General features: G+C 30.3%; 3 protein-coding genes and 1 non-coding gene across 6 annotated transcripts in view; 1 reads left to right on the forward strand and 3 right to left on the reverse strand.

The window, feature by feature from the left end:
• LOC107455966 (ran-specific GTPase-activating protein) overlaps positions 1–6,260 on the reverse strand; it is a 237,077-nt gene extending 230,817 nt beyond the window's left edge. Inside the window, exon 1 of the mRNA XM_016073709.3 lies at positions 6,249–6,260. The gene's annotated coding sequence lies outside the window, so the exon portion shown is untranslated. The remainder of the gene's footprint in view (positions 1–6,248) is intronic.
• Positions 3,180–3,386, forward strand: LOC122269498 (small nucleolar RNA U3). Its single transcript, XR_006225234.1, has one exon. It is a non-coding gene; the product is annotated as a small nucleolar RNA U3 (small nucleolar RNA).
• Positions 5,076–16,250, reverse strand: LOC107455973 (pantetheinase). Of its 2 annotated transcripts, none has more exons than XM_016073721.3 (3): positions 16,109–16,250; positions 7,137–7,332; positions 5,076–6,523 (listed from the first exon to the last, which is right to left on the reverse strand). In XM_016073721.3, exons 2-3 carry the CDS (start codon positions 7,326–7,328, stop codon positions 5,192–5,194), a joined length of 1,524 nt encoding a protein of 507 aa, XP_015929207.1. In that variant the 5' UTR covers positions 7,329–7,332; positions 16,109–16,250; the 3' UTR covers positions 5,076–5,191. The 2 variants fall into 2 exon arrangements, with proteins under 2 accessions (XP_015929207.1, XP_015929208.1); XM_016073722.4 differs by lacking the exon at positions 16,109–16,250 and adding an exon at positions 14,434–14,821.
• Positions 16,251–17,922: 1,672 nt separating this feature from the next.
• LOC139424765 (pantetheinase-like) lies at positions 17,923–23,406 on the reverse strand. 2 transcript variants are annotated; one of them, XM_016073693.3, is made up of 3 exons: positions 23,257–23,406; positions 20,167–20,363; positions 17,923–19,342 (listed from the first exon to the last, which is right to left on the reverse strand). In XM_016073693.3, the coding sequence occupies exons 2-3, from the start codon at positions 20,350–20,352 to the stop codon at positions 17,999–18,001; spliced, it is 1,530 nt and encodes a 509-aa protein (XP_015929179.2). In that variant the 5' UTR covers positions 20,353–20,363; positions 23,257–23,406; the 3' UTR covers positions 17,923–17,998. The 2 variants fall into 2 exon arrangements, with proteins under 2 accessions (XP_015929179.2, XP_042898945.1); XM_043043011.2 differs by lacking the exon at positions 23,257–23,406 and adding an exon at positions 21,011–21,107.
• Positions 23,407–24,830: the final 1,424 nt, after the last annotated feature.

A 24,830-nucleotide genomic window follows, 5' to 3' on the forward strand; every position in this document is an offset into this window, starting at 1 on the left:
GACAGAAACTAACGTAGTACTTCCTTCTTATATTACTGTTTACACGCTAATGGTGAAAGCATGCGAATTGTTAAAACAGTTAGAGAGTTCTGCTCTACGCCACCTGTAGCCCATTTTGATAACCAATATTCATTTGTGTTGCTCATGGAGTATTTTCTTTCTTTCTTTGAGACAGGAGGCACAGTTTCGATATATATATATTATTATTATTTTTTTTTGCTTTAATTTTTATCATATTTTTAATGAAATTACAATAAAACATTTCTTTGATCAATTTAGTGTTTGAAATATAGCTTTAAATTATAAACATTAGGCTAAAAAAGTTCAAATCAATGTAGGAAAGATCTTTTCTTCCTCTTCATGATTTCTCTGGAACGGTCCAATATTTACCTTAAGTAAACATGTTTTGTAAATAGATATGCAGTATACATGAGATGGGGAGTAAAATAATATATTTTTTCTTCATAATAGCTGATAAAAGTTGTCTTTAGTGATAGCTAATCTGCAAAGCGGCGATTATGTACTACTAATAGTTAATGCCTTCTAATACCTTGAGGAAACGGGAAACGCTATTGTAATAAAGTTTTATTCTTTTCTTTTTTCCAAAAAAAATTATAGTTTTAGTATGAAATATAATGCTTTAATTAATTTTGTTATGCATGTTTTAGTGGTTATAGATATCAAGGGAAACAAAAAGTGAGGTTCCAAGTTCTTTCAAGTTCAAGGCTTTTCTATAACCGACCAGTGTCAATGCAACTGACTTCAACATCTTCTAAGTTTTTATATTGCCAGTATTGATAGCTTACTGTTATACTGGCCTATTTTAATAAAAAAGATTAATTTAAGAAATTTGCAAGAATTTGTTTTTTATTTTAAGGTACTGGATAATTTCAAAGGAAACAATATATACTATTTAAATCACAAATTTACGTAAAAGAAGCTTGTATATGTGTATTTGTTACCTGATTATATATTTGCGTTTGAAACAAGAATCTTCATGTGAAGACTTGTCATTTCAAGTAGTAAAAATCGTCATTTGAAAAGCAGGAATTGTTATAAAACGTTTCTTACCTTGTCAAGAATATACCAACTTCAAAATTTAAATCCAAATAATAATTTGTAAAATGAACTTGATCTCGTTGCTTGGACAATATGATGACCTATGATGGTGCACGACTTCCAACAAGAACAAACAGCAATAAACAAGTAAAAGGAGGATAAATCGGTACAGCCACAAAGCGTGTTCTTTCTAAATCTATCAACCATGTCTCTCTCTCTTATTTTTATAAATACACCAATAAATTACTAAAACAAATATGAAATACGGCAGATTTGAGATCAGAAACTATATTATTTATTTGTTTTATTAAAAACAAAATTATCTGCTTGAAAATATCCCTTCGCAGAATAAGCTGTAGTAAGCAGCTATAAACTTTCTAACCAGAAGTAGAGCAGGTCAAGAGCTCGAGATTGCTGTTGTTTATATTTATATTGAAAACACCATTCATGCATGTTTACATTCCGTCAACTATCCATTCGTAACAAGATGGGTCGTTGCACCGCCATGTTGGAGAAAATTCATTTTGGTATTGAAAGATTGAGCTCCTATCGGAAAATTTTTTCAATCTCTAGTTTGGTAGAAAGGGCGACGTAAATGTAAACAAAGATTTCTATAATTTGATTGGACAGGACTTTATCTCGCCGAAATACATCGAACGCGCAGAAGAAAGATCATTAAAAAAATAGAATGCAGAGGTTTTTGAATAAATATAGATTAATGTCAGTGGCGTAGTGAGGGGTGGGCAAGGGGGGTCATCATGCCCCGGGCGCTACTCACAAAGGGGCGCCAAATGGTCCGCAAAACAAAAAATTGCTGNGTTAAGCTCGCTACGCCACTGATTAATGTGCAAACAAATGTGATTAGAAATTTATAAATTCATATTGTATGGATCAAATATGATGGTTTTAATAAGTTTTAACATTCCCCCCCCCCATGATCGGAACGAAGTATCCTTTTATTAACGATTTTCGGCCGACGCCCTAAAATGCCTTGCCATGTCATTATTTTTATCTCTTTTGAGTCCTGTCAGATCCGATGAATTAATGAGAGCCGTTGCTACCGATATGGCTTACAGAGGTGCTATAAAATTACAATTGTCACAAAAAGCCTTTTTAAATTGTTCATTTTTTGAAATTTCAATAATTCATACTCGGTAAAACTTTGCAGTAAAATGAAATTCGATTATCTCTCTGAAGGGCTGTGGTTTTCAATACTAACCACAAAATAAATAAAATAACTCAAAAATCCATTTACTTTACTTTACTTTATTTATAAAAAATTGGGCACCTGGGCCGCGCAGCGGCCCCTATCCCATACATCTAGAAATTTACATAAGTTTAAAGTGATAACATTTTGAATTTAGCAGTCGATGTGGTTGCTAATACAAAATTACAAGCACTTTGCTTGGGTAAATAAACATTTGAATATCGAAACTAAATTTACACATATAAATATAAGCATATAAATATAAACATAATTTGAAATCAAAAATCCATTTAAATAAATTGTTTAATTAAAGCTAAGCTAAAATAATATTGACAATTCTGTTTTTTTTTTTTAATTAAATTTCCTGCCCTCAAAGTGTTAACTTAACGCCTCGTTTTCTAGAAGATATCTTTTCATAATGATGACTTACGGTTCAGTTGAAAGTAGGCGTTACTTTTCAATGTCTGCCCAAATTTTCTATGTTGCGGCCTAATCGTAAACGCCTAGTATAGCTATTGCTTTACTTAGGAGGACAATTCATCATCGATCATAATTCTGATTGGAAATTTGTAAGAGATTCGGTGTTCCAGAAGATATCTATTCATATTGATGACTTACGATTCAAATGAAAGTAGGCGTTACTTTATCTCTGCCCAAATGTTTAATATTGCGGCCGAATCGTGAGCGTCTGATATAAGATTATAATATCATTACCTATTGTTACTTAGGAGGACTATTCCTCATCGATCATAATTCTAATTGGAAATTTGATAAGAGATACGGTGTTGCTTCTAATCGATTGCCAATTTTTCGGTAACTTAATATAAACAAATCTTAAAAATTTTGAAAGTATAAATACCAGTATAATTTACATAATAGAGTGTATATATATTTTGAAATTCTTGAAATAATCAAGATCATACTTCATAGGATCATTTCTATAGTATGATTAGCGAGTTCACTCACCGAACTTCGCAGAAAACCCAACCACGATGATGTGGAATGGAGTTTTCTCCTGAGCGTGAAGCGGTTGCTTAATTCCTCTTGGGAATAAGTAACATTGATGATCGCACTGTTCGGCATTGCGCCAAATAGATGGAGAAAATTCGTTCTGAGTGGTTTTTATGAAAAAAAAAAGGAGGAATAATTAATGTAATATTCAATGGATGTCAAAAGCCAGCCATTGCATAAAACATCGTAATTACAAACGGCGTAATTTCTTAAAGCTAATCCAAAGTTATTTTTTATTCATTCATTTACTCTTATTTCTCCAGGATTCGGATTTATATAACTTAAAGCAAACAATTTTTCCACAGTCTGGATGAAAAACCATTTCTATTTGATAAAATGTTTCATTTATCAATGTATCATTATTTATTTATCATTGTTAGAACTCCGTTGTTATTTCGATTCAAATTTAAACAAACTTTAATTCTTCATGTTAACTTAATTCTAATTGGGTATAATATGAAAAAAGCACAACTACTTTCACTTACTAGGAATAACATTTACCTTTTAGTTTAATTAATAAACTGAGTTTTAAATATGCTTACTAAATTCATAAACTTCGGTAAATCAACAATATAAATTATTTCCAAAGGAACTAGACTAATACAATTCCAACCTGGCGAGTAGCGACTTATAACAAGACACTTCGTTTGATGCTTTTACTTGTTGCTAGAAATCAGGTTCGCAGAAAATGCTGTTTACGAGTTAAATTTAGTAAGAATAACACGATCTGTGACGTAGGCTATAGTATAACCAATTGTGTGTGCGTTTTTTTTTTCAATCTTATTCTAAATTATTTATTCAAGTCACTTTGGACTTAAATAACTCAATCAAGATAGTATTTTATTTGAAATACTGGATTTATTAGATTTTCGTGTAAATATTGGGCATAGCTCTGTAAATATTTCCGTTCTTTATTTCATTGTAGTTTGTTATTCAACTTATATTTTAACTTCATGATTTTTATTTAATAGCTTATAAACCATCTTACTGGTGCCTGGCAGCTTTCCCTTTCCTACTTATTCCTTCATACTACAAATTGTTCAGTTTATGTCATTTAAATTCGACGAATCAGTTGTTGCTGCTTCGCTGCACCGCACTGAGTTAGTTGTCGATTTTCAACCAAATAGCAATAGCATTATAATATTAAAACTATTGCTACTATTTTGCTTTCTTTGTTTAGTATTTCATATTTCATTTATTTACTTTCAGTTTACGAAAGAACAACTGCTGCAAATAAAATAGCATCCAATAAAATGTTTTTGAAAAATGGATGTTTTTGTGAAATGTTTTCTAATGTGGGTAGCTGAGTCTAAATATTATATTTATTTCGTAATATTTCTGTCCTTAGGTTAGTCATTGTAACACTACCATGATTCTCACAATACTTCATTGCAAAAGTGGTTCTTGGGTCAAACGCCACAGCCAGTGCTAAATTATATTCAATAATTATAATAATTAACTTCCAGCACGGCACAGTATCAAATAATTAAAAAGTTTAAAAATATTCGGTTTTTAAAATTAAAAAAATACTGATAGTAAAAAAGTAATTTTTTTATTTAAAAATTTATTAAAAAAAATTCCATTAAAGCGGAAATTGAAAAGTTTTGCAATGATCAAAACTCCCCGCGATTTTGTACATAACTCAAAAATAAGAAATTTTGAGTGAAAATGAGATGAGTCTATTTATATAATATAAACCTATATATGTAAAAAAAAAAATAGTATAAAAATAAATTTAAAAAAAACCCACATGTATATTTTATGAAAACTATGTAGATATTTAATAATTAAAACTAGGTTTTTAATGCTAATTTTTATTCGACACAATATAGTAAGAATAAAAAAAAAATAGTTATTACAAGCTATTTTAAAAACAACTTGTAGGATAATTTAAGAAGTAGACAAATCAATTTCTTATCTAACATATGGAGGATCTCTGTTGTAACAACGAGCTTTGAAGCCCACCGATAACAGATTTTTTCCTGTAGTACTGTGGAAATGTATGGAACTTTCGTATGCAGATCTATGCGTCACGTCAAACTCCCACTCATTCTTAGGCACCAGTCTGCTCTTACTACTGACCACAGATGGATAGATGAATTCTGTTGAGAAGTTAGACTTCAAATCTACATGCTTGAATATTGTGCTTGCTCTTCTAGGGAAAGTTGAACAGGGCTGACCATCAATAGAATCGCACCTGGCAACAAAGCAACTCTCCTCACACCAGTGATAACGGTTGAAGGAATTCAATGTCCCATTGTAAACACCCAAGTAAAACTCTTCTTCCATAGATTCCGCTGTATAATTTAAGGAACAGCACATTCCATTGTTACATGCTTCAATTTGGCCGCTGGGATCTACAAGTTTTGTAAGAGTATAGTTTGAGGTTTTCTCATCGAAACAATAAAATTTACCTGAAAAATGATCAGTGTCATTGATTATAAGATTGGAACAAATTTTTGGTACATCCTCGCCATCATCTACCCAATCCCAGATTTTGGTATCAGTGAAAGCAATTAGGCTTGTATTTGAGATAGGTTCACCCTCAGCAGGAACTTCCGCCACAACCACCTTTGACACGCTGTCAGGACTATATGTATAGCCCAGAGATCCAAATTTTTTATGGAATATTCCACTTCCAACTGCATACAAACTAGGGCTCTGTACATTAGAAACCACGATTGTGGCATTATTCCCTAATGCCCACCCTTGCCATAATGGAACTGAGACATACTGTGGAGGATTTTCAAACCACATGGTTGAGAACATTATGCCATCAACTTGTGGCCACTTAGCAACTTGGCTCATTCTTTCAAATATAATATCAAAGCAAATGTAAGTGGCAAAAGTGCCGAAATCAGTTGTGAATGTTGGATCTTGTTGCTCTTTTGGCAAATCCATGCCTAATTCAAAGAATAAATGTTCCTTGTAGTACCTGAGTATCAGTGTTCCATTTCGGTCAAAAACAACATTTGTATTGTAATGAAATACCCCATCTTCAGGGCATTCTGATTCACCGGTGCAATTTTTGATGTCGCCAGTGTTTGCAACTACGACAATTGAATTATTCCTTGCAATGCAGCTAAGCGTGTAAAGAATCGGTTTTTTCAGATAATAATCTTTTTCATCACATGGATTAGCCTGGAACTTTTTTGGATCTGGAATGTCTTCTAGGAAAGACTTTAATTGGGATCGGTCTCCTGGATAAAATAATCCGTATTCTGGATAAACAATAATGTCAGCTCCCTGAAATATAAAAAAAAAAATTTAAAAAATAAAAAATTTAAAAAATAAAAACTTACATAAATAGTTGTTTATGCAGATAAGGATAAAAAAAAATACTGAATACAAAATATACATCAGGAAAAATATCAGATAATGAAAAATTAGTAGGGATACAGTCACACGTCACAGTTTCACTGTTATTAACATCTCTAAAAATATCAGAAATTTTAACAAAATAATCTCGTTTTTTAATAGTTTCTGAAAGAAGTATAAATTTAAAACGAAACACCAGAAAACTGTTTTCGATAGAAATACAAAAAGCACAAATTTAAAGTTCTTATCACAAGATTTTTAAAAAAAATTTAAATGGTAGTTTGAAATATGAAAGTACACTTCAATCATATTTATAACTTGGCCACAACTTTTGTGCTTTTGAACTTTTTCCTGTTTTGTGGTTTATTTTAGTTTTTAACAAGGACTTTGTAAATAGAATACGTAGTAAATAAATACTTTATTGACAAACTTTGAAGGAGAATGAGACTTTTAGTGGTTCAAGGGCAGTCTTTTTATTAAAATATTTGTCTTCAATGAAATCAAAATATAAAGTTTTTAGTCGGATTTGACTTATTCTTACTTTTGAGCTTGCAATTTCAGCAGCTTGTATATACTTCTTCAAATTTACTTCCAAAACACGGACTGGGGGATCGTCTAGCCTTCCAAATCGGGCATGATCATATGCAGCAGCTGTGAAAGGTCTTGAGGCAGCGTCTATGCCTGAAACGCTCAGGTAGATGATTATTGACAATACAGTTATTCGAATCCCCATTTTTCTAGAAGTAGAAATAGGTAAAACATAAATAAAACAAAGAAAAGAGACACCCGTGCCAGACAAGGTATTAAAAAATGGTTGAAAAGTACGACAGGAAATAGCAACCTGATTATCAAAAAGGAGACATTTTAAACGATATTAAAAGTTGATGCACTGATATACATGGCAGCTTCATCAGGGAGGCAATACCATGCAGACAGTGAGGCAGCAGTTTCAGTGGTTGGCTGTAAATTACCGCAAACAACCTTGCCCCAGACAACCCCCCCCCAAAAAAAACGCAAAAGAAATGCTGCTATTTCCTGTAGTACTTTTCACAAGGTGATATTTAGTATGTTATTTCGTGATAATGGTTTTATGTTTTCTTCAGCTGTGTTGATCTCTTTAGTTCTCCCATGAGGTAATACAACTTATTTTATTTCATCATAAAATATTTTTCTTGTGTGAGAAAATAGTATTTGATAAAATATTTTTTAAGAAACAAATAAAATAAATGAATTTAAATGCACTACTTATTTATAACTTATAAACAATTTTTTATTAATTTTATAAAAAATCACAACTTTTTCTGTAATTAAATGCAGTTTACGACGCTTATTTGTTTCGAGGGGCTGTCAAGAAAACTAATACCACGATACCTATATTCCGTACCTACTTTAAGAAATTATATTAGTTAATTATGTATCGATTACCGAAGAACCTATTACTGCAATATCAGTATCCATTACCACAACTAATTAAGGATCACTGGTGTAAATATTAGTTTGGGAAATTCTTTCTTCCCTCCTAAATTGATAAATGCCAGTTCATGTTCATATTCTTAATTTACTGAAAACCTTCAACTATGTGTTTCTTAATTCTAATTTTATGGAATCATGTATTGTGTGTTTATTGATAGAAAACACTTTGATCTTACAAGGCCACAATTAATAAACTATTATCAGAATTCACTTAAATCAGTGAGGGGAAAAAGTGCATGATTCAAAATGGTAAATAACAATGTAGATGCCTTAGCAGCAAAATAACTTGGGCCCTCATTCACGAATCTTGCCTCAATAAGGGTTCTAAGAGCCGTTATCTTTCCGATATTAACCCTAGATAGAATTGTTCGATTTTTCACGTTATTTTACAACCACATTACAAACAATATCCGTCCTATATAGAATTATTAGATTCCCCCGATATTTTATATTCCTTAATCAGCCAATATAGGCCCCATGAAGACCGAGATTACCCCTATGTAAGACCAATGTAAAAAATTCTAGACATCCATATATATTGGTTCCTCGGTGCTTGTTCATATAGGACTCATATTGAGCCCAACTGGGGCCAAGGGAAAATTGTTGCTAAGGTGATGTTTTCAATAAACATGTAAACAAAAAAAAAACTTGAGCTTTTTACTTTTACGACTTTCAGTTAGAAAGTTTACAGCTGCTTGCTACAGCTCATTGCACGAGGCGATATTTTCAAGCAGTTTGTTTTCAATAAAAGAAATAAATGGTATAAATTCCGAGCTCAAACCTGCTGCATTTACTAAGATATTAATCTTATTAAGTAATTCTGGGGAGTTAGATGTGAAAATTTGATTTTGTTACTTATAGATATTTTGTTTTTAAAAAAAGGCAACATGAGGAACTCGTTCTTTTGCCGTCCAGATTTGGCTTTCTTTTGATTTGTCTATTACAATTTGTTTTTGATGAAAAGCAGTGCATCTTGCTGCATACGTTAATGTTAGCAATTACTCTTCATTCTTGTGCCGTTTCACAAGACTGTAAAACGTCAATATCAGTACAGGGTAGAAAGTAGGCGTTACTTTTTCATAATATTTGCAATAGGTAATACATTGGCACTGCTTCTGTGCCCATGCCCTACCTAATCTTTTCCTTTTAATAAACGGAAATCCAAATTCCACTAGCCTACGCACCGGGATTCGGATTCCTTGTTAAATACATATCAGATCACCCTGTACATCAGTGTGTCAGCACAGCATGTCATATTATCCTTAATTTTAAACGTTTCTTTAATTTTAAAATGAAGTGGTAGGTAATTAGTATATAACTGAAGAACATTAGGGAACTGATATTTTGCTGCTTTTATACCAGTATTGATATTACACGATTCAGATGTAACAAATTCAAATATGAAATAAGTTTTATTTAGTAACCTTCATATTTGTTTTTCAAAATGATATTTTTCTATTTAGTCTTATTTTTCGTCAGATTGTTCTAATTTATAAGAAACGCATAGGTTTATATACAAAGACGGCGAAAAAAAATAAATAACGGAAAATCCTAAAAAAGTTTTGTTCTATAGATCGGATCTTCACGTTCTAAGACCCGTTTATAATGATTTGAGAGAGTGGCCACAAATATGCTAATTAATTATTGCAGCCGATATCTGAAGTTACAAAATCAGACACAAAAAACGTACTCTCTCTGAATAAACATAAATTTTTTTTTTAACGGATTCGGATTTTTGCCCTCCCAAATATAGAAATTAGCCGCAATCTGGGAAATATGGTCCCCATAGTTTGGTCAAGACAGCAATCCAAAGTTGGAATCCCCTAATGGTAAATTTACTTTTTGCGTATTTCGCCACATCTTGAGAGGACTTTTTAAGCGATATTAAGCATTTGTGCGTACAATTAAAAAAATTCGTTAATTCAAATTCGTTAACTACGTGCAAAAAATAATTTTTAGTAAATATTTATTATTTTAGTTAATAATAGTCGAAAACTTTTTGAATTGTAAGGTATGTATAGATTCCATTTTAAAAAAAAAAAAAAAAAAAAACTCTTTAGTAAAAAATTAACTTAATTCGAGTTCATCTGTACTGCCTTAAATATGTAAATCTGCATCAGGATACATGATAAAAATAGTAGAAACACTAAATAATGTAATGACTATTTGTATTTATTTGATGAATGCTGAGAGCGATAAAAATAATAAATATTACAAGCCCTTAATCAAAAGAATGTGTCACGGAACATGATGCATACAATTTATTTCATTCGTAAGAATTATACTTCATTTAAAAGTGTTAGATGCAATAGTGCGGAAAAGGAAGACATACGAGATCATAGGTAACTGACGCACTAAAAATGCATGTCATCGTTTTCTCTCCGACTGAAATAGTTGTGGTTGTTTTAAAAGATATTTTCAGTTAAAAAAGATTTTCCAGAAGGAAAAAATTTTGAAAAAATAACACGGGGGATTTTTTCTTTATCGCATTTATACAAGTACTTGATCTTACCTAATTCAGATTTCAAATTCAAAATTATTTTTATTTCAGAAGCTACAGAATTTTTTTAAAATTGCATTTTTCGCTCAGTTTATTTTTTTCTGACTGTACAAGTTTATTAAGAACATATAGGTGTATATGCATACATATACATTTGTCTGCTCCTTTGAAAAGAACACTGAAGACAAAAAATATATTAGCTTAACTTATCGCGTCATGAACTGAAATGTTTTTGCCTTCTTGTTACCACTCCTTACGTAGCAGAGAAGTGGGACATTTCGAAGTCACTCGAGAGAATTTTGAAAAAATTCTGGTTAGGAATATATAATGGAATTGCATAAAAGCTGTAGCTTGTAGGGAGAAAAAGATTGCAGATTTGAAACCAGCAACGCAGAGATATCTATGATCATATCAAAAACCTGAAACATCATGAAAAAAATGCGCTCCATTGTAACTGTTTCTATTTTTCCCCCTTTAATATTTAAAATAATTGAATCCAACTGAAAACCCGAGTTATTGTTTATAGAAACAATTCTATTCTTAATCTCATCTCTTTTTAACTAGTTTATTATACCAGTTGAGAGTACTTACTTTAGTGCTCATTATTAATATCGTTGATTGGCTGTTTTTTTCTTTACGATGTTACCATTTATTTGCTTAAATTGTTTTAAAAAAAATACTGTAATTTTTTATAGAACTTAGCTATCTTTAACAATTGGATTCTGTCTTGTAAAATCCCTATTCACCATCGCCAGGTAATCCTAGGTAAAAGTAAAGCTGTTTTTTCGAAGGCTGTGTAGTAGCATGAAATGATGCCTTTTTCATAACTGATGTGAGTTTGCAAAAGTTGTTCCTGTTATGCCAAGCCAGCGCACTGTAAAAAAGTATGTTTATTCTGAAAATGGTGTAAAACATTAATATGGAGAAGAGTCACAGTTTTAGAAAATGAAAAGCGTTTGTGGTCTAATTTTTTAATATTTAAACACTGAATCCAATGTTGCATTACCTGAGCTCATAAAAATTTACAATAAATGGGAATAAGGTTCTGATTTTGATAATTTTCAACTTGGTAGAAAAATCTCGCCAAATTTGTGCTCTTTAAAAAAGTTTGATAGCTTTTAAAATATTTTAGTTATTTGTCTATTGTAAAGCCCAGCTAATTCTTTACAGCAAGATAACGCATACAGTTTAAAATTATAGTTTTGTTTCAAGTGTAAGAAGCTTAAACTGTTATTATTTTTTTTTAAATTTTCCTTGTCAGCTGAGCTTTGAAAATTTGCCCGAAAAGTAATTTGCTCGACAGGGGATTTGCTTGATAAAAAAGGCTTGTTGGGGCAGGGGCGGATCTACTTAAGGGCTTTTTGGGCTGCAGCCCAGGGCCCCGTGGATACAAAGGGCCCCAGTCCCCACTGAAAACAATAGGTGATATTTTGAATTAAAAAAATATCTAATATTAAAAAAAATATATATTANCACAAAAGTGCAGAAAGGTTGCTTTATAATTTATATAACATAACTACACCTAACCTGTCAATTTCTTTTGCAATAATGTTGTACAGTTGCTGTTTGTATAGACAAATAGAAATAAATAAATAAAAAAAATTAATAAAACTATTTTATTGTCCTATTTTTTTCTATATACTTATCTACATCACTATAGAAGACATTTTTTTTCGACAAAATGGCTATTAGGGCCCCAAAGTAGTTTCAGCCCAGGGCCCCACAAATGCACGATCCGCCCATGTGTTGGGGCATCTCGCGTGGATGTTTGTACTATGATTGGTGAAATTAAAGAGGAACAGATTCAAGAATAACATAGGTCAGAGGATATTGTTCGTGGTAAACCTCTTCGCCAATTCGTAGACAATGCGTAGAAAGAAAGCGAATACAAATAATCGAATTTGAGCTGCAATTGTTGCTAGGAACTATTCTATGGACTATTCACGTGGTATTGCGCGCAATATTTCATTGTAATGTGATTGCACAACAGAGAATTCATTCTAACTAAGAAGGGAAAGGGCAGACAAAAATGTTTAAAATGTCAAAAAAGAAATTTAAAAAAAAAAAATTTAAAAAAATAAATTAAAAAATATAAAAAAATAAATAAAAAAAGCAAAATACAAAATAAATAAAAAAAATTATGAAACAAAAAGATTTTTAAAAAAAGCATAAAAAGAAAATAAATAACTAAAAATTAAAAAAAAAACAAAAAGAAGAAAAACTTCGAATGCTTAACTACGTATAATTCTGAATGGTCCTAAATTCTATAGAAAACAGATGGAGTTGTCTGAGAAACGTACCTGTCGGGTAAATGAGCTTGGGAGAAAACGGAGTCGAGTATTTGAGTTTTCGGACAAATGACCGGATCCGGTCATTTGTCCGAACCATGCATACATATAATTTTATGACTTGTGAGTACAAGTCATAAAATTAATTATTTAATCTATTATTACACGTAAAAATTATTACGTGAAATTATAGATTAAGTAGGAACTATTATTGCTAATAAAATCAAAATGAAACTAATTTAATTTTAAAAATACAGTCTTGAGCAAATAATTTTAATGTTTGTGTTACAGCCTAATAAATATTATTTTATTAAATAACAATTGAACTATATTTTAATAATGTAAGAAAAAATGTTTCAAAGACTAGTTGCTACGTTAGGAGTGTATTTTTTGAGCTTTATTTCGTAGAAAAATTATAAATAGTTTGCTTATTAGGTAGAATTCAGTTTTTATTTTATAAAGTAATTTGACAAATCATTATTGATCTGCAGAGAGTAAAATGCATAAATAGAATTTTAGAAGTTCTTATTTAGTTCTTATTTGTTATGCAAACAATAGTGAGTTCAATATTTCATATGTAATCACATTTCAAATTAAAAAATTTAAATAAAACATGAAATAATTAAACTTAAATTAAAAAATAAATAAACTTAAATATGTCAAAGTATTAATTTTTCCTAAATTTTTCGCAGTACACGAATTAATCACATTTAACAAATAAATGCGGAGAAAAATTGTAAATAACATAAAAACATATTGACATATTTAGGTAAATAAATACTCGAATTAGAGTTGTCTTAGTATTTAATTACCTCTGAAAACTAATTAATATCATGTCCCCAGTAGCATCAATCTACATCTAGTGGAGTCATTTAAGCGCATTATCGGTTAGTCAAAAAATATGTAAAATCGAAGTGGCTATTAAAATACGCAATAAGTATATTCATTACTAACATTGTATGTCATATTATTAAAGCAAAATTTAAAATATTATAAATAGTCCAACTTTTATTATGGTATATTATGTTTACGCTAGAGCTCTCCTTAATAACAAAACTGATAATCGATTGGTAAGGATTTCGTTAATTTACTTTTTTCAAAAAAATACTCTAATTTTTTACGATTTTTTTTAGTGTAGTAAATTGTTTCAGAAAAACTTCTGATCATTTGTTTTTCGTTTTACTAATCGTTTGACTAAAAAGTAAGAAAAAGACTCAAATAGTTGAGGCGAAAAGACCTATTCAGAAGTAAACTAAGTAGTGTGTATTCATGTGTAATAGTGGTTCATGTTCACCAATGCCACTAATTACATAAAATGAAATTTGTTCCGTGAATATTAAACATTGTTAATAACTTAACAATATTGGATGCTGTTGCTTATTGACGAAAGCGAATTATAAGAATGACAATGAGTTAGTTCTTCTTTTTTTAAAATCAGTTCTGAAAAAGTATCAACGTAGCAAAATAAATAAGTAAAATATTCATGACAAGAACGTTATCTATAAAAGCAATCAGCCACTATCTTCGGAATAAAGCGAAGAAAAAAACAAAACAAAAAATCGAAGTATGATACTTACAGGAATATTGAAAGAAAAGTTTTCAAGGACTGACGCGAAATGTAGTTTTATATTTAGTTTAAGTGTAGAGATTCTCTTGCAACTAGTGAGGTAATAGTAGGTAAATTTCCAGATCTGTTGCAAAACGTGTTTTTCTTTCAGCAAAAAAAATTTGAAAACAGTCTCTTACTAAATCTCGATCAAAAGTGAAACTGAAGAAATGTCAGCATCTTGAGCTTGGCCGTGAAAAGAAAAACTTGACGCAGGAAGTCGTTATTGGAAGAAAAAATTTTTTTCATTAGTGAATATTCGTTCTTTGTATTGTCTGTGAAGTTAAAAGTCGAAAACAGTTTTAATTGCGTCGGAGTTAGACACTTTTGCTTGACTCCGGTTAGATAAAAGTTAGGTCCTATAAGACATAAAAATATTTGAATAAATATTTATAATAACTTGGATAAAAATGTTACTCAAAGGAATATTACGATAGTTATTTAAGCTATTACGTATCCCAATATTAATTTGCTATGTTACAAAATTAATTAGTTGTATACAATATCTCTCATATTTATTTAGATATACAGTCTATTTGAAAATCGTGTAGTTAAATAGATAAAAATTATAAACATTCTAGTTGTTAAGGGGTGTAAGCTCCTTTTTCGCTGTCATTCACATATCCCAAAGATTGCCGGAATTGTTTCTAGGCATGACATATTTTTTTCTATGAAAGTTGAAATTATTCACTTATTTATGTACCAAAAAGAATTTTGTTTACTTACAATTGTGTCCCTAGTACCAACGTCTAAATATTTCCCTTATGATTCCATTAAGAGCTATTAGAGAACATAAGTAATTTTTCTAAGTAAACACTGTTTAAAATAACATTTAAAATTAAAATGATATTGTTATGACAAATTTGGTGAATTCAGAATCGTAATTTATTATTTTCGCTTACCAAACGGAAGGATATATTGAATAAATATTTCGCATGCATCAAATTGTGCATAAAGCTGATCGTTAAGTTCTAAATCATTTAACGAATATCTATAACTGCAATTTATAATAATATATTAATATAATTCGTAAAAGAAAAAAAAATAGAGAAATAGAAATTCTAAAACGGTTAATAAGATTAGAAAACGATTTAAATAACTTTATCTTAAAATGTAGATTAGAATTATGTTATATATAATCAAAATAAAAAACGTAATAATAACGGTACAGATAAATATCTTTAAATTAGGGATGCAAAAATATTTACAGGAAAACAATACCTTAATGACTTATATTAATTTTATGCTGATAACAACCAAAACAATATGGAAATCAATGTGAGAAAACTGAATCCTATCATGTGATTTATCTGCCAATAAAAATGCCCCAACAACAGTGAAAAGCTGTGTAAGTAACCGTTATGTTTTTATTTTTCATCGAGATATTATTATCAAAAACAAGTGGGGTAATTATATCTCACGGCTCCTGAGATGGTTAAACGGAGGATAAGTCTCTCTTATACAAAAAAGTAAATTATTACATGCAGAATTTTTTAATCTGAAGTTTAGTCCTAATGTTCGTTACATAATTTCCACAATATATGCATACTAAAAGAATAAAAAATTTTAATGAGCTAGTAAACTGTTGTAACGTATGTACGCAAAAAATTCGAATCTTCGATAAAGAAATATATAGTTAATCTTACTTTAAGGATCTTACTATCAAGTATTCACCGTAGCAAGTAATTTAGTAATTTTTTCCAACTCCTTTACCCTCGATCTAAACTTGCAAAAACAAAATCCTAAGTGAATTCTGTTTACTGTTTCCTCGACAATCGCGCTGCGTCTAATAAGATATTTAAATCGCTCATTAGAATAAATATCACGGGAATAAAGATAACGATATGAAGATAAAAGTATTTAGTTTAAGCTCGAATTATTAAAAAAGGTCATTACTTAAACTTTTCAGAATTCTAAATTTAGAAGAGTTCAGTTAATCTCAATAGTTCAGGTAATATTATTTGTAAGAACTCTAAATTATTCTTTAACTTAGTTTAGTAAGATTAGTAAGTAAAATTTACATTTTAATTTTATTTCATACTTATTCCAAGTTAGAATCAGTTCATTTCATTTAAATGAATCTCTCGGTAAAATGAAATTTTTGAACACTATCCATACTTCAAGTTATTTATTATTTTAAACCCAAAACTGCAGAAAAATGTGAAACGGTTCATATTTATGCAAGTAACCATTTTAATTAATTAGTTGCAATTAGAAAAAAAAATCAGAGCGATTCTCAAACACATGTACTATGAGTAACATATGTACTATAAGTATACAATAAGGAGGTCGAACGTCCTCAAGTCTTGAGAACAGTTCTCGAATTTCTATAGTTGTCTCAAATCTTTCAAATTCTTTGAGGACAGAAAATGTCCTCAAAACTTATTATAGGTTCTCAAATAGTTTGAACTTTCGATTTAATTATGTGTTGTGGAATNTAACTAATGCAACTAATTACTGCAACTAATTAATTTAAAGATACTGCAACTAATTAATTTAAAGATTTAAAGATTAGAGAATTGCAACTAATTAATTTAAAGATACCATTTAAATTAATTAGTTGCAATTAGAAAAAAAAAATTCAGAGCGATTCTCAAACATATGTACTATGAGTAACATATGTACTATAAGTATACAAGATCGAACGTCCTCAAATCTTGAGGACAGTTCTCGAATTTCTATAGTTGTCTCAAATCTTTCAAATTCTTTGAGGACAGAAAATGTCCTCAAAACTTATTATAGGTTCTCAAATGGTTTGAACTTTCGATTTAATTATGTGTTGTGGAATCTACTAAATTAAGATTTATAAATGAAATCATAAATTTTGCAGCCACTATATAAAATTTTTCCTCAAAGTGGTGCATAGCATCTCTGCATTGATTTCTTTAAACCGTTGTGAAAAACCTCGAGAACAAAGGGTAAATGCCGAGTTTGTACGGGTTGTTATTAAGGGCAAAATACTTTATTTCTGCTTGAATAACAAAAATTTAAAAATATTTGTTTTTATGCAAAACCGAAAGCTAAGTTCAAATATATGCTTATTAGTTTGCAACAATGCCTAATTAATAAAACAACAATTTCCAAGTTTTATGTTATATAAAAAAATCGAGTAAAAATGTTTTTGCAATTCATATCTTGTACAAATTTTGCATTAAAATGAGTAATACAATTTTTGTAAGATTCGATCACGTCTTTTCAAAACATCTTAAAACAGTTTTATGCATAATATTTTTCTTCGGAAAATACTTTTCTCATGGAATAAATACAACGAAAGGATGCACTAATTTTTGTGTTTTCATTTACATTAACTTTTGTAATTGCTTGAAATACAAAAAAATTACTTCATTGAAATAAGATAGCTTTTCATACAATCCATTTAATATAGCATTATTTATTTAAACGTGAATTTATTTTTATTAGTGAATAATGTAGGAATGGAAAAAAAAAATGCAAAATAATATATAGTCAAGCAAAAGTCAAGCATTTAATAAAGCAAATAATATCTTAGCTTCATACAGAACTGCCATTTTGTTTTCTTATCTTACATAAGGTGGATCCCTATCAAAACAACGAGCTCTAAATCCCACTGACAACAATTGTTCGCCATACTTGCTATGAAAGTGTATGGAGCTTTGAGAATCAGAACTGTGCCCTACGTCAAACTCCCATTCAGTCATGGGAACCAATCTACTCTTACTACTGACCACAGAGGGATAAACAAATGGAGTTGAGAAATTGGATTTCAATTCCACATGATAAAACACTGTGTTTGTTTTTCTTGGGAAAGTAGAACAAGGCCTACCTTTAATAGCGTCACACCTAGCGAGGAAACAATTCTCTTCACACCAACAATATCTATTTAAATCGTAAGCGTTTATTGTCCCGTTGTAGACACCCAGGTAGTAGTCCTCCTCTATAGTTTCAGCAGAATAACTTACAGAACAGCACATGCCATTATTACAAGCTTTTACGTGTCCTCCAGATTTTGGCAATTTTACAAGAGTGTAATTTGTAGTCTTTTCATCGGAACAATACAATTTCTCAGTTGAATCATCTGTAGCATCGATTAAAAGGTTGGAACAAACTTTAGGAACGTCTTCTTCTTCACTTTTCATATCCCAAACTTTAGTGTCAGTGAAAGCAGTCAATGAAGGCCTTGAGGTCAGTACTGGTTGGTGTGAAACAGGAACTTTAGCAACCACTACCTTTGATACTCTATCTGGATTGTACGTATATCCCAGAGATCCATGTGTTTTATGGAATATTCCACTTCCAAGTGCGTATCGAGAAGGACTTTGAATGTTTGAGACAACTATGGTAGCGTTGTTTCCTAATGCCCAACCTTGCCAAAATGCAACTGATAATCCTTGAGGAGGGTTTTCGGCCCACATACTCGTAAACATTATGCCATCGATTTGCGGCCATTTGGCAACTTGGCTCATTCTTTTAAATAATATGTCGAAGCAAATATAAGTGGCAAATGTACCGAAATCGGTTGTGAATACGGGATCTTGTTCCTCTCTCGCCAGATCCATGCCTAATTCAAAGAATAAATGTTCTTTATAGTATCTGAGTATTAATCTCCCATTTCGGTCGAAAACAATATTTGCATTGAAGTGAAAAACTCCATCTTCTGGACATTCGGAAACTCCGGAGCAATCTTTAATGTCCCCCATGTTTGCTACTACATACATGGCATTATGTTTTGCTACGCAACTGAGTGTGTAGAGTATTGGTCTTTTCATGTAAAGTTCAACTTCATCGCAAGGGGCAGTTCGTGTCTTCTTAGGATCTGGTACATCTTCAAGAAAATGCTTTAGTTGTGTCCTGTTACCGGGATAAAATATTCCGTATTCTGGATAGACAATGATATCAGCTCCCTGAAAAAAAAGTTTCAGTTCTAGAATGATAAAAATATTGAAGAATAGTTTAATAATAACTGTTATTAAAAATTAAATAGTTAAGATTGAAAAATTAAAATCAATAAAAGAATAAAACCCTGGTAAATATGAGTGAACAAATTTGTTATCTGGGTGTTTGAGGCCGCAGTCGGCCCTTTAAGCATTCATCTTGAAATTTTACACTGAGATAGTATAATAAAGAAAAGAAAATATTTAAATATGTAACGAAAAACGCACAATGAAAGTCCAAAAAACAGTCTGAAGGTGAAAAACGTCACAAGAGCGACAATGGATATGCGGCGCATATACGAGACACTCAAATTGCTATTGGTTTGAAACCTAAAGTATTAGCACGTTGACTGCCACATGCGTTAATATTAAAAAAAAAATTAAATTAGTTTCTACCACTTTTTACATTTTTAGTCGTCCGTAGCATCCCTGAAAGTGATTTTGCCAAAAAAAAAGGAAATACATTTATGATTAATTCAAAAGGTTGTTTCCCTCCGCAATCAACCGAGTCAACACAGTGACTTCAGATCCAAATATAAACTACTGAAATAGAAACAGGAATTATTAAAACAGGTGTGCAGAACTATTTTATTTCTACAAAATAAATGCTTCTGATACCAATTTTCAAAAAAAGAATTTTTTTTGCAAGAATGCTAAATACAAAAGGGTTAAAATTATTAACAATGACTGGGTAAACTCAGTTACTGTTTTTTTTTTAATTACTATTATAAGTATAGTAACGCTTCAAAATAAGAACGTTAGCAGTTAAGAACCATCAAAAATCTAAATCTTACTTTTGATTTTGCGATTTTTCCAGCCTTTATGTATTTCTTTAAGTTCATTTCCACAACAAGATTCGGGGGATCATTTAATCTTCCAACTCGAGCATGATCATATGCAGCAGCAGTATAAGCTGTGGCGTCAATATCAGTACAAGCAACAAAAAACATTGACAAAAGCAGGAACCAGCTGGTTGTCATTTTTTCTGAAACTGAATACAGAAAGAACAACTCATGTAAGATAAGCAACGCAAGAAAATAACTGAAATGAGCACAACTAGTAGCCGATGGTTCGAATTCCAGCGATGGCTGGTTGATGCGAATTGCACCGATTACAGTTTTGACGTAAAATATCTTCAGTGGTAGATGGATCGTGGGTTAGAGTCCCCTTGCCTTCAGGCTACCAGTGGGAGATTTTCGTGGTTTCCCTCTCTATGCAACATAAATGTGGGCTAGTTCCCTCAAAAAGTCCACCACGAAGGCAAATTTCTCCCAATACCACGATTTCCCTTGTCTTTTGGCTTGCGTTTAAAATTATAAGGCATTCTATGCTCCAAGTTTTACATGTTGTGAAATGTTTTTTATTTCATATTTTTAAATTCATTACATTTTACACGAAATATCACTCTTAGATTAAGAATAACAATAAAAAACCTTTAACGACTAAAAATATCAGTGTAATGATTACTCAGCATATATCTATCGTGCAGCGGCCCTTAACATTAAAAAAAAGTGTAAAAAGTACTCTTTAAGTATACAATGGGAAATGTGATTACTTTGCTCTCTTATCACATTTATCTAAAAACCAGTTATTGCTCATAATTGTACTGAAAATAACTGGATTAGCTGAGATAATTACCTGGCAAGAAGTAGTCAGGCTGTTGCTCGGTTTACGCTTAACAGTTATTATTCCCTAATCTGTTTCTTTAATTCTAAGAGCCATTGATCAACGTATACTTACTAATTTTTGCCTACCTGCACCGATTTTTTTAATATTAAAGGTCATTGCCCGGTACTTCCTACACTAACATTTTTCCTAAACTACTTTAAATGGGAACTTTCTAGCCCTTTACAGCTTTTACGAATATAACGTAAGATTTTATTCCAATTAAAGCGGTAGCAAAATTTATACCTTTACGGTTTAATCTTTGGATTTTGAAACTTAATTTAAAATAATTTTTGCAATTTCTTTCTTTATTTAGCAAAAATTGGGTTCCTGGGTCGCGCAGCGGCCCCTAACCCATACATCGTGAAATTATATACAATGATTTAAAAACATTTTGATTTAAGCAACATTATGGTGGTTTTTAAGATTTTTTTGCAATTACTCAGGATATTTATAAGTTAGGACAGTGTTTTAGAGATAAAAAGTGGAAACTAGTATTTGAAAAGAATTTTACTATTGTGTAATTAAAAAGATAATAAATAATTAACAGGATAATAAATAATTAAAAGTGAATTGAGTTTTTACCACTTTTTAAATTTTTAGTCACCTGTGGCATTCCTGCCATTCTTCTATACTTAGCAAATTAAACACCTTATGAATGTCAGTTATTGTTAAAAAATATTGTGTTATACATTTAAATAATTTAATACCTACACAAAGATGCGACTGAAAATGTAAAAAGAGGTAGAATTTTTTTTAAAATTTTTATTTATTTAATCTACTTAATTTTAAAATCATAACTACCACCGTGACTTACAGTGCAAATTATTTAAATTTAGAACAAAAACATTTTTCTAAAAAATTAAAATGTAAAAAAATTAAAATGTAAGAAATTTTTTACTTAATTACTTAAATTGTAATTTTCTGTTATTTTCGAATTGCTAAAAATAGAATTTCACATACTATTATTCATAAAAGAATTTTTCTATTCATAAATTTTTGCCTTTACGACTTTACTTCTACTAGCAAGAATAATAAAATTATGTCCGGAGTTGCTTGTTTGATGTAAATTGAAGTTTCAATCATTAAGAACAGGATTTATCGTTGCATTATCGCCTATTAGAATTATAATCAAACAAAATTCGGACAATTATCCGAGTAGCTAAAGAGCTAGAATTTTTTAATTACAACTGTTCTTCTTTCTGTGTTTGATGGCAAGAAATTTACGACAATCGTTTCCTAATTACTACAAGTTAAATCCATCGTCATATTATCGGAAAGCAGAAATCATTGTCACTATGAGTTTCAAATACTTTTTGACTAGCTAAGGATATAATGTTTCAATTGAAGTTCTGAAGATAATACAAATTTTATCCTTATCTGACCCTTTCAAACAAAATTTATCGCCAATGGTAATTCTTAGATAATTGAAATTTTGTCCACTTTCCAACTCGTTAAAATGTTCAAACTTTAATTAGTGCTCTGAGTCTGATTCAAATGCTAGTTTCAATTGTTTTCAGCCCATCAGAACCATTTTTTCGCTTGATAGAATTTAGTATCATAAGTAGTTTTGTAAATTAAAGTATCAAAAAGTTTAAATTATACATATTGTCCAAAAAAATTTAAAGAAACGATATGCTTGAAATAGCCCAATTCTCACACAGGAAACAGGCGGTCCAGTGCTGCCATTGCTCAACACTACCCACTTAACCCGTTTGAGACGCATGCACCTGGCATCAAATCTTTGTAGAGGTATCTTATTTAAAAACATACCAAAACTATATACGTATTTCATAATTTTGATAAAAATTATTGGTAAAAAAACAATTAGGTTTAAGGTTTAAAAAAGTTTTTTTTTACGGGTTTTTATCGTTGGCCGTATTATATAAAGAACAAAACTATCATTACTAAAAGATAGCTGGAATTAAACAAATAATAATTATACACTAATGCTGGTGAAAATTGCAACACCTTGAAGGAACTGTCAGAAATAAGTGAAATTTATTCCGCATATTATCGATAGTGGTACAAATAAACATGAGCAATCTCTTTGAAATTGTTTTCATTTGTATGTCTTATTTCACATTACATTTCATGTTAGTTTGGTTCAATTTGCGTAATTCCTTTACGCTGTTGCAATTTTCTCAAACATGAGTGTATATAAACAAGAAAATATTTTTTAATCCTTTTTAACGACGAAAAAAAAAATCCTTACTTACATAAGAGGAAGACGATAAAACGAAGTGAATTCCTCTGGTTGATGTTTTTTGTGTTCCTGTTCTTGCTTTCGGCGAGGCAATACAGGAAAACTCGTCAGGTTTAGTATTAAGTAAACACTTTTGTTTTGTTTTGAAAAGAGACACAGAAGATACCTTTCGTTTACGTCATCTGAATATGAAAGCATTTAACTTCAGATATTTACAAACGAATTATATGTAACAAGCATTGAATTTAATAAAATGATTTTATGAATATTTCAGAGTATATAAATTAAATATTTTAAATATTCATTATTTTATATAAATTAATTTTTATTAATTCTTTAAATAATATAACTAGCATTTATAAAAATCATTTGCAATAAGATGAAGGTTTGTTTTTAGTTTAGTTATCAACCCAGCTTACACCAGATAGCTCCCAAGTGCTTTTGAAAGAAAGAGCCAACTCAAATATTTGTCTTTTTGAAATTTAATTTTGAGAAACAACGTTCCTATTTCAAAAAATATATATTTTAATAAAAAATTTTTTTGGGGACATTTATCCTGTCGAAGGCTGTTGCTGACTCATTTGATACGGTAATAATAGAAGGTGATAAAAATTTGGCTTGGATTAAACGAATATAGGAGGACAAACATAAAGGAATGTGAAGTTATGTATCGAGGGACTAGTTTAGCATATGAATTAAATAACATTAATAGATACTATTTACAAATCATTTACGGGTTATTTACATACTATTATTTTAAAGTAAAAATCTGACAGGATTAAAACCGACAGCAGAAAAGCTGTCAGGGGCCCTCTGGTTGTTGCTTTGAACGAAATTTACTCGTTGTTTAATAATAAAGTGTTTTTAAATTGTTTATAACGTAAAGAAAATTTGATATATTTTTACATTTGAGCTTGTATCTTTTTCAATCTTCGTTAACTCATAATTCTAATAGACAATTCGTAAGAAGAAAAGAAAACAAAAAAATTAATTTATTAAAAAATAAATATTATTTGCAACAATTAGGGTCCTCTCAGGCCTTGTGATAGAAATCGGCCACTGGTCAGAGGAGTATGGAGGATCTTATCAGGTAGGAACATAGATATTTATGTCATATGTGAGAAATGGTGAAATTTAAGTATTTAAATATCAATGTTTTTAAATATTAACACCGATTTAACACGGCGTCATAAGCTCGAACTACGAAATTACTGTAAATATTTTTTCCTAGTGTTGAATAGGATAATGTTTAGCTTGTAAGAATGTTAGGTAATGTATTTATATTTTAATACATTCAAATGAAAGAGAAATTTCTTTCTGCCACTGTATTCAAACAATTTAAGCAGTTGACCAGGTTTTCAAATTCTGATCAAAATTTCATAAAAATTTCATTTATTTTTTAAAAAAAAGGCTTATTTGACTAACACGGTAAAAAAAAATATTTCACTTCAATCTCAAATGTTAAGAATATACGTTGTATAATCGTATATATTTCTTAAAAAACAAAATATTTTTTTAAAATTTTTATCGCTATTTTCCTTCCCTCATTAAAGACATAGTGAAGTATTGCTAACTAGGAAAAGAAAA

Source organism: Parasteatoda tepidariorum, chromosome 4 (genome assembly GCF_043381705.1).
Source record: "Parasteatoda tepidariorum isolate YZ-2023 chromosome 4, CAS_Ptep_4.0, whole genome shotgun sequence".
In the NCBI taxonomy this organism is placed as follows: Eukaryota; Metazoa; Arthropoda; class Arachnida; order Araneae; family Theridiidae; genus Parasteatoda; species Parasteatoda tepidariorum.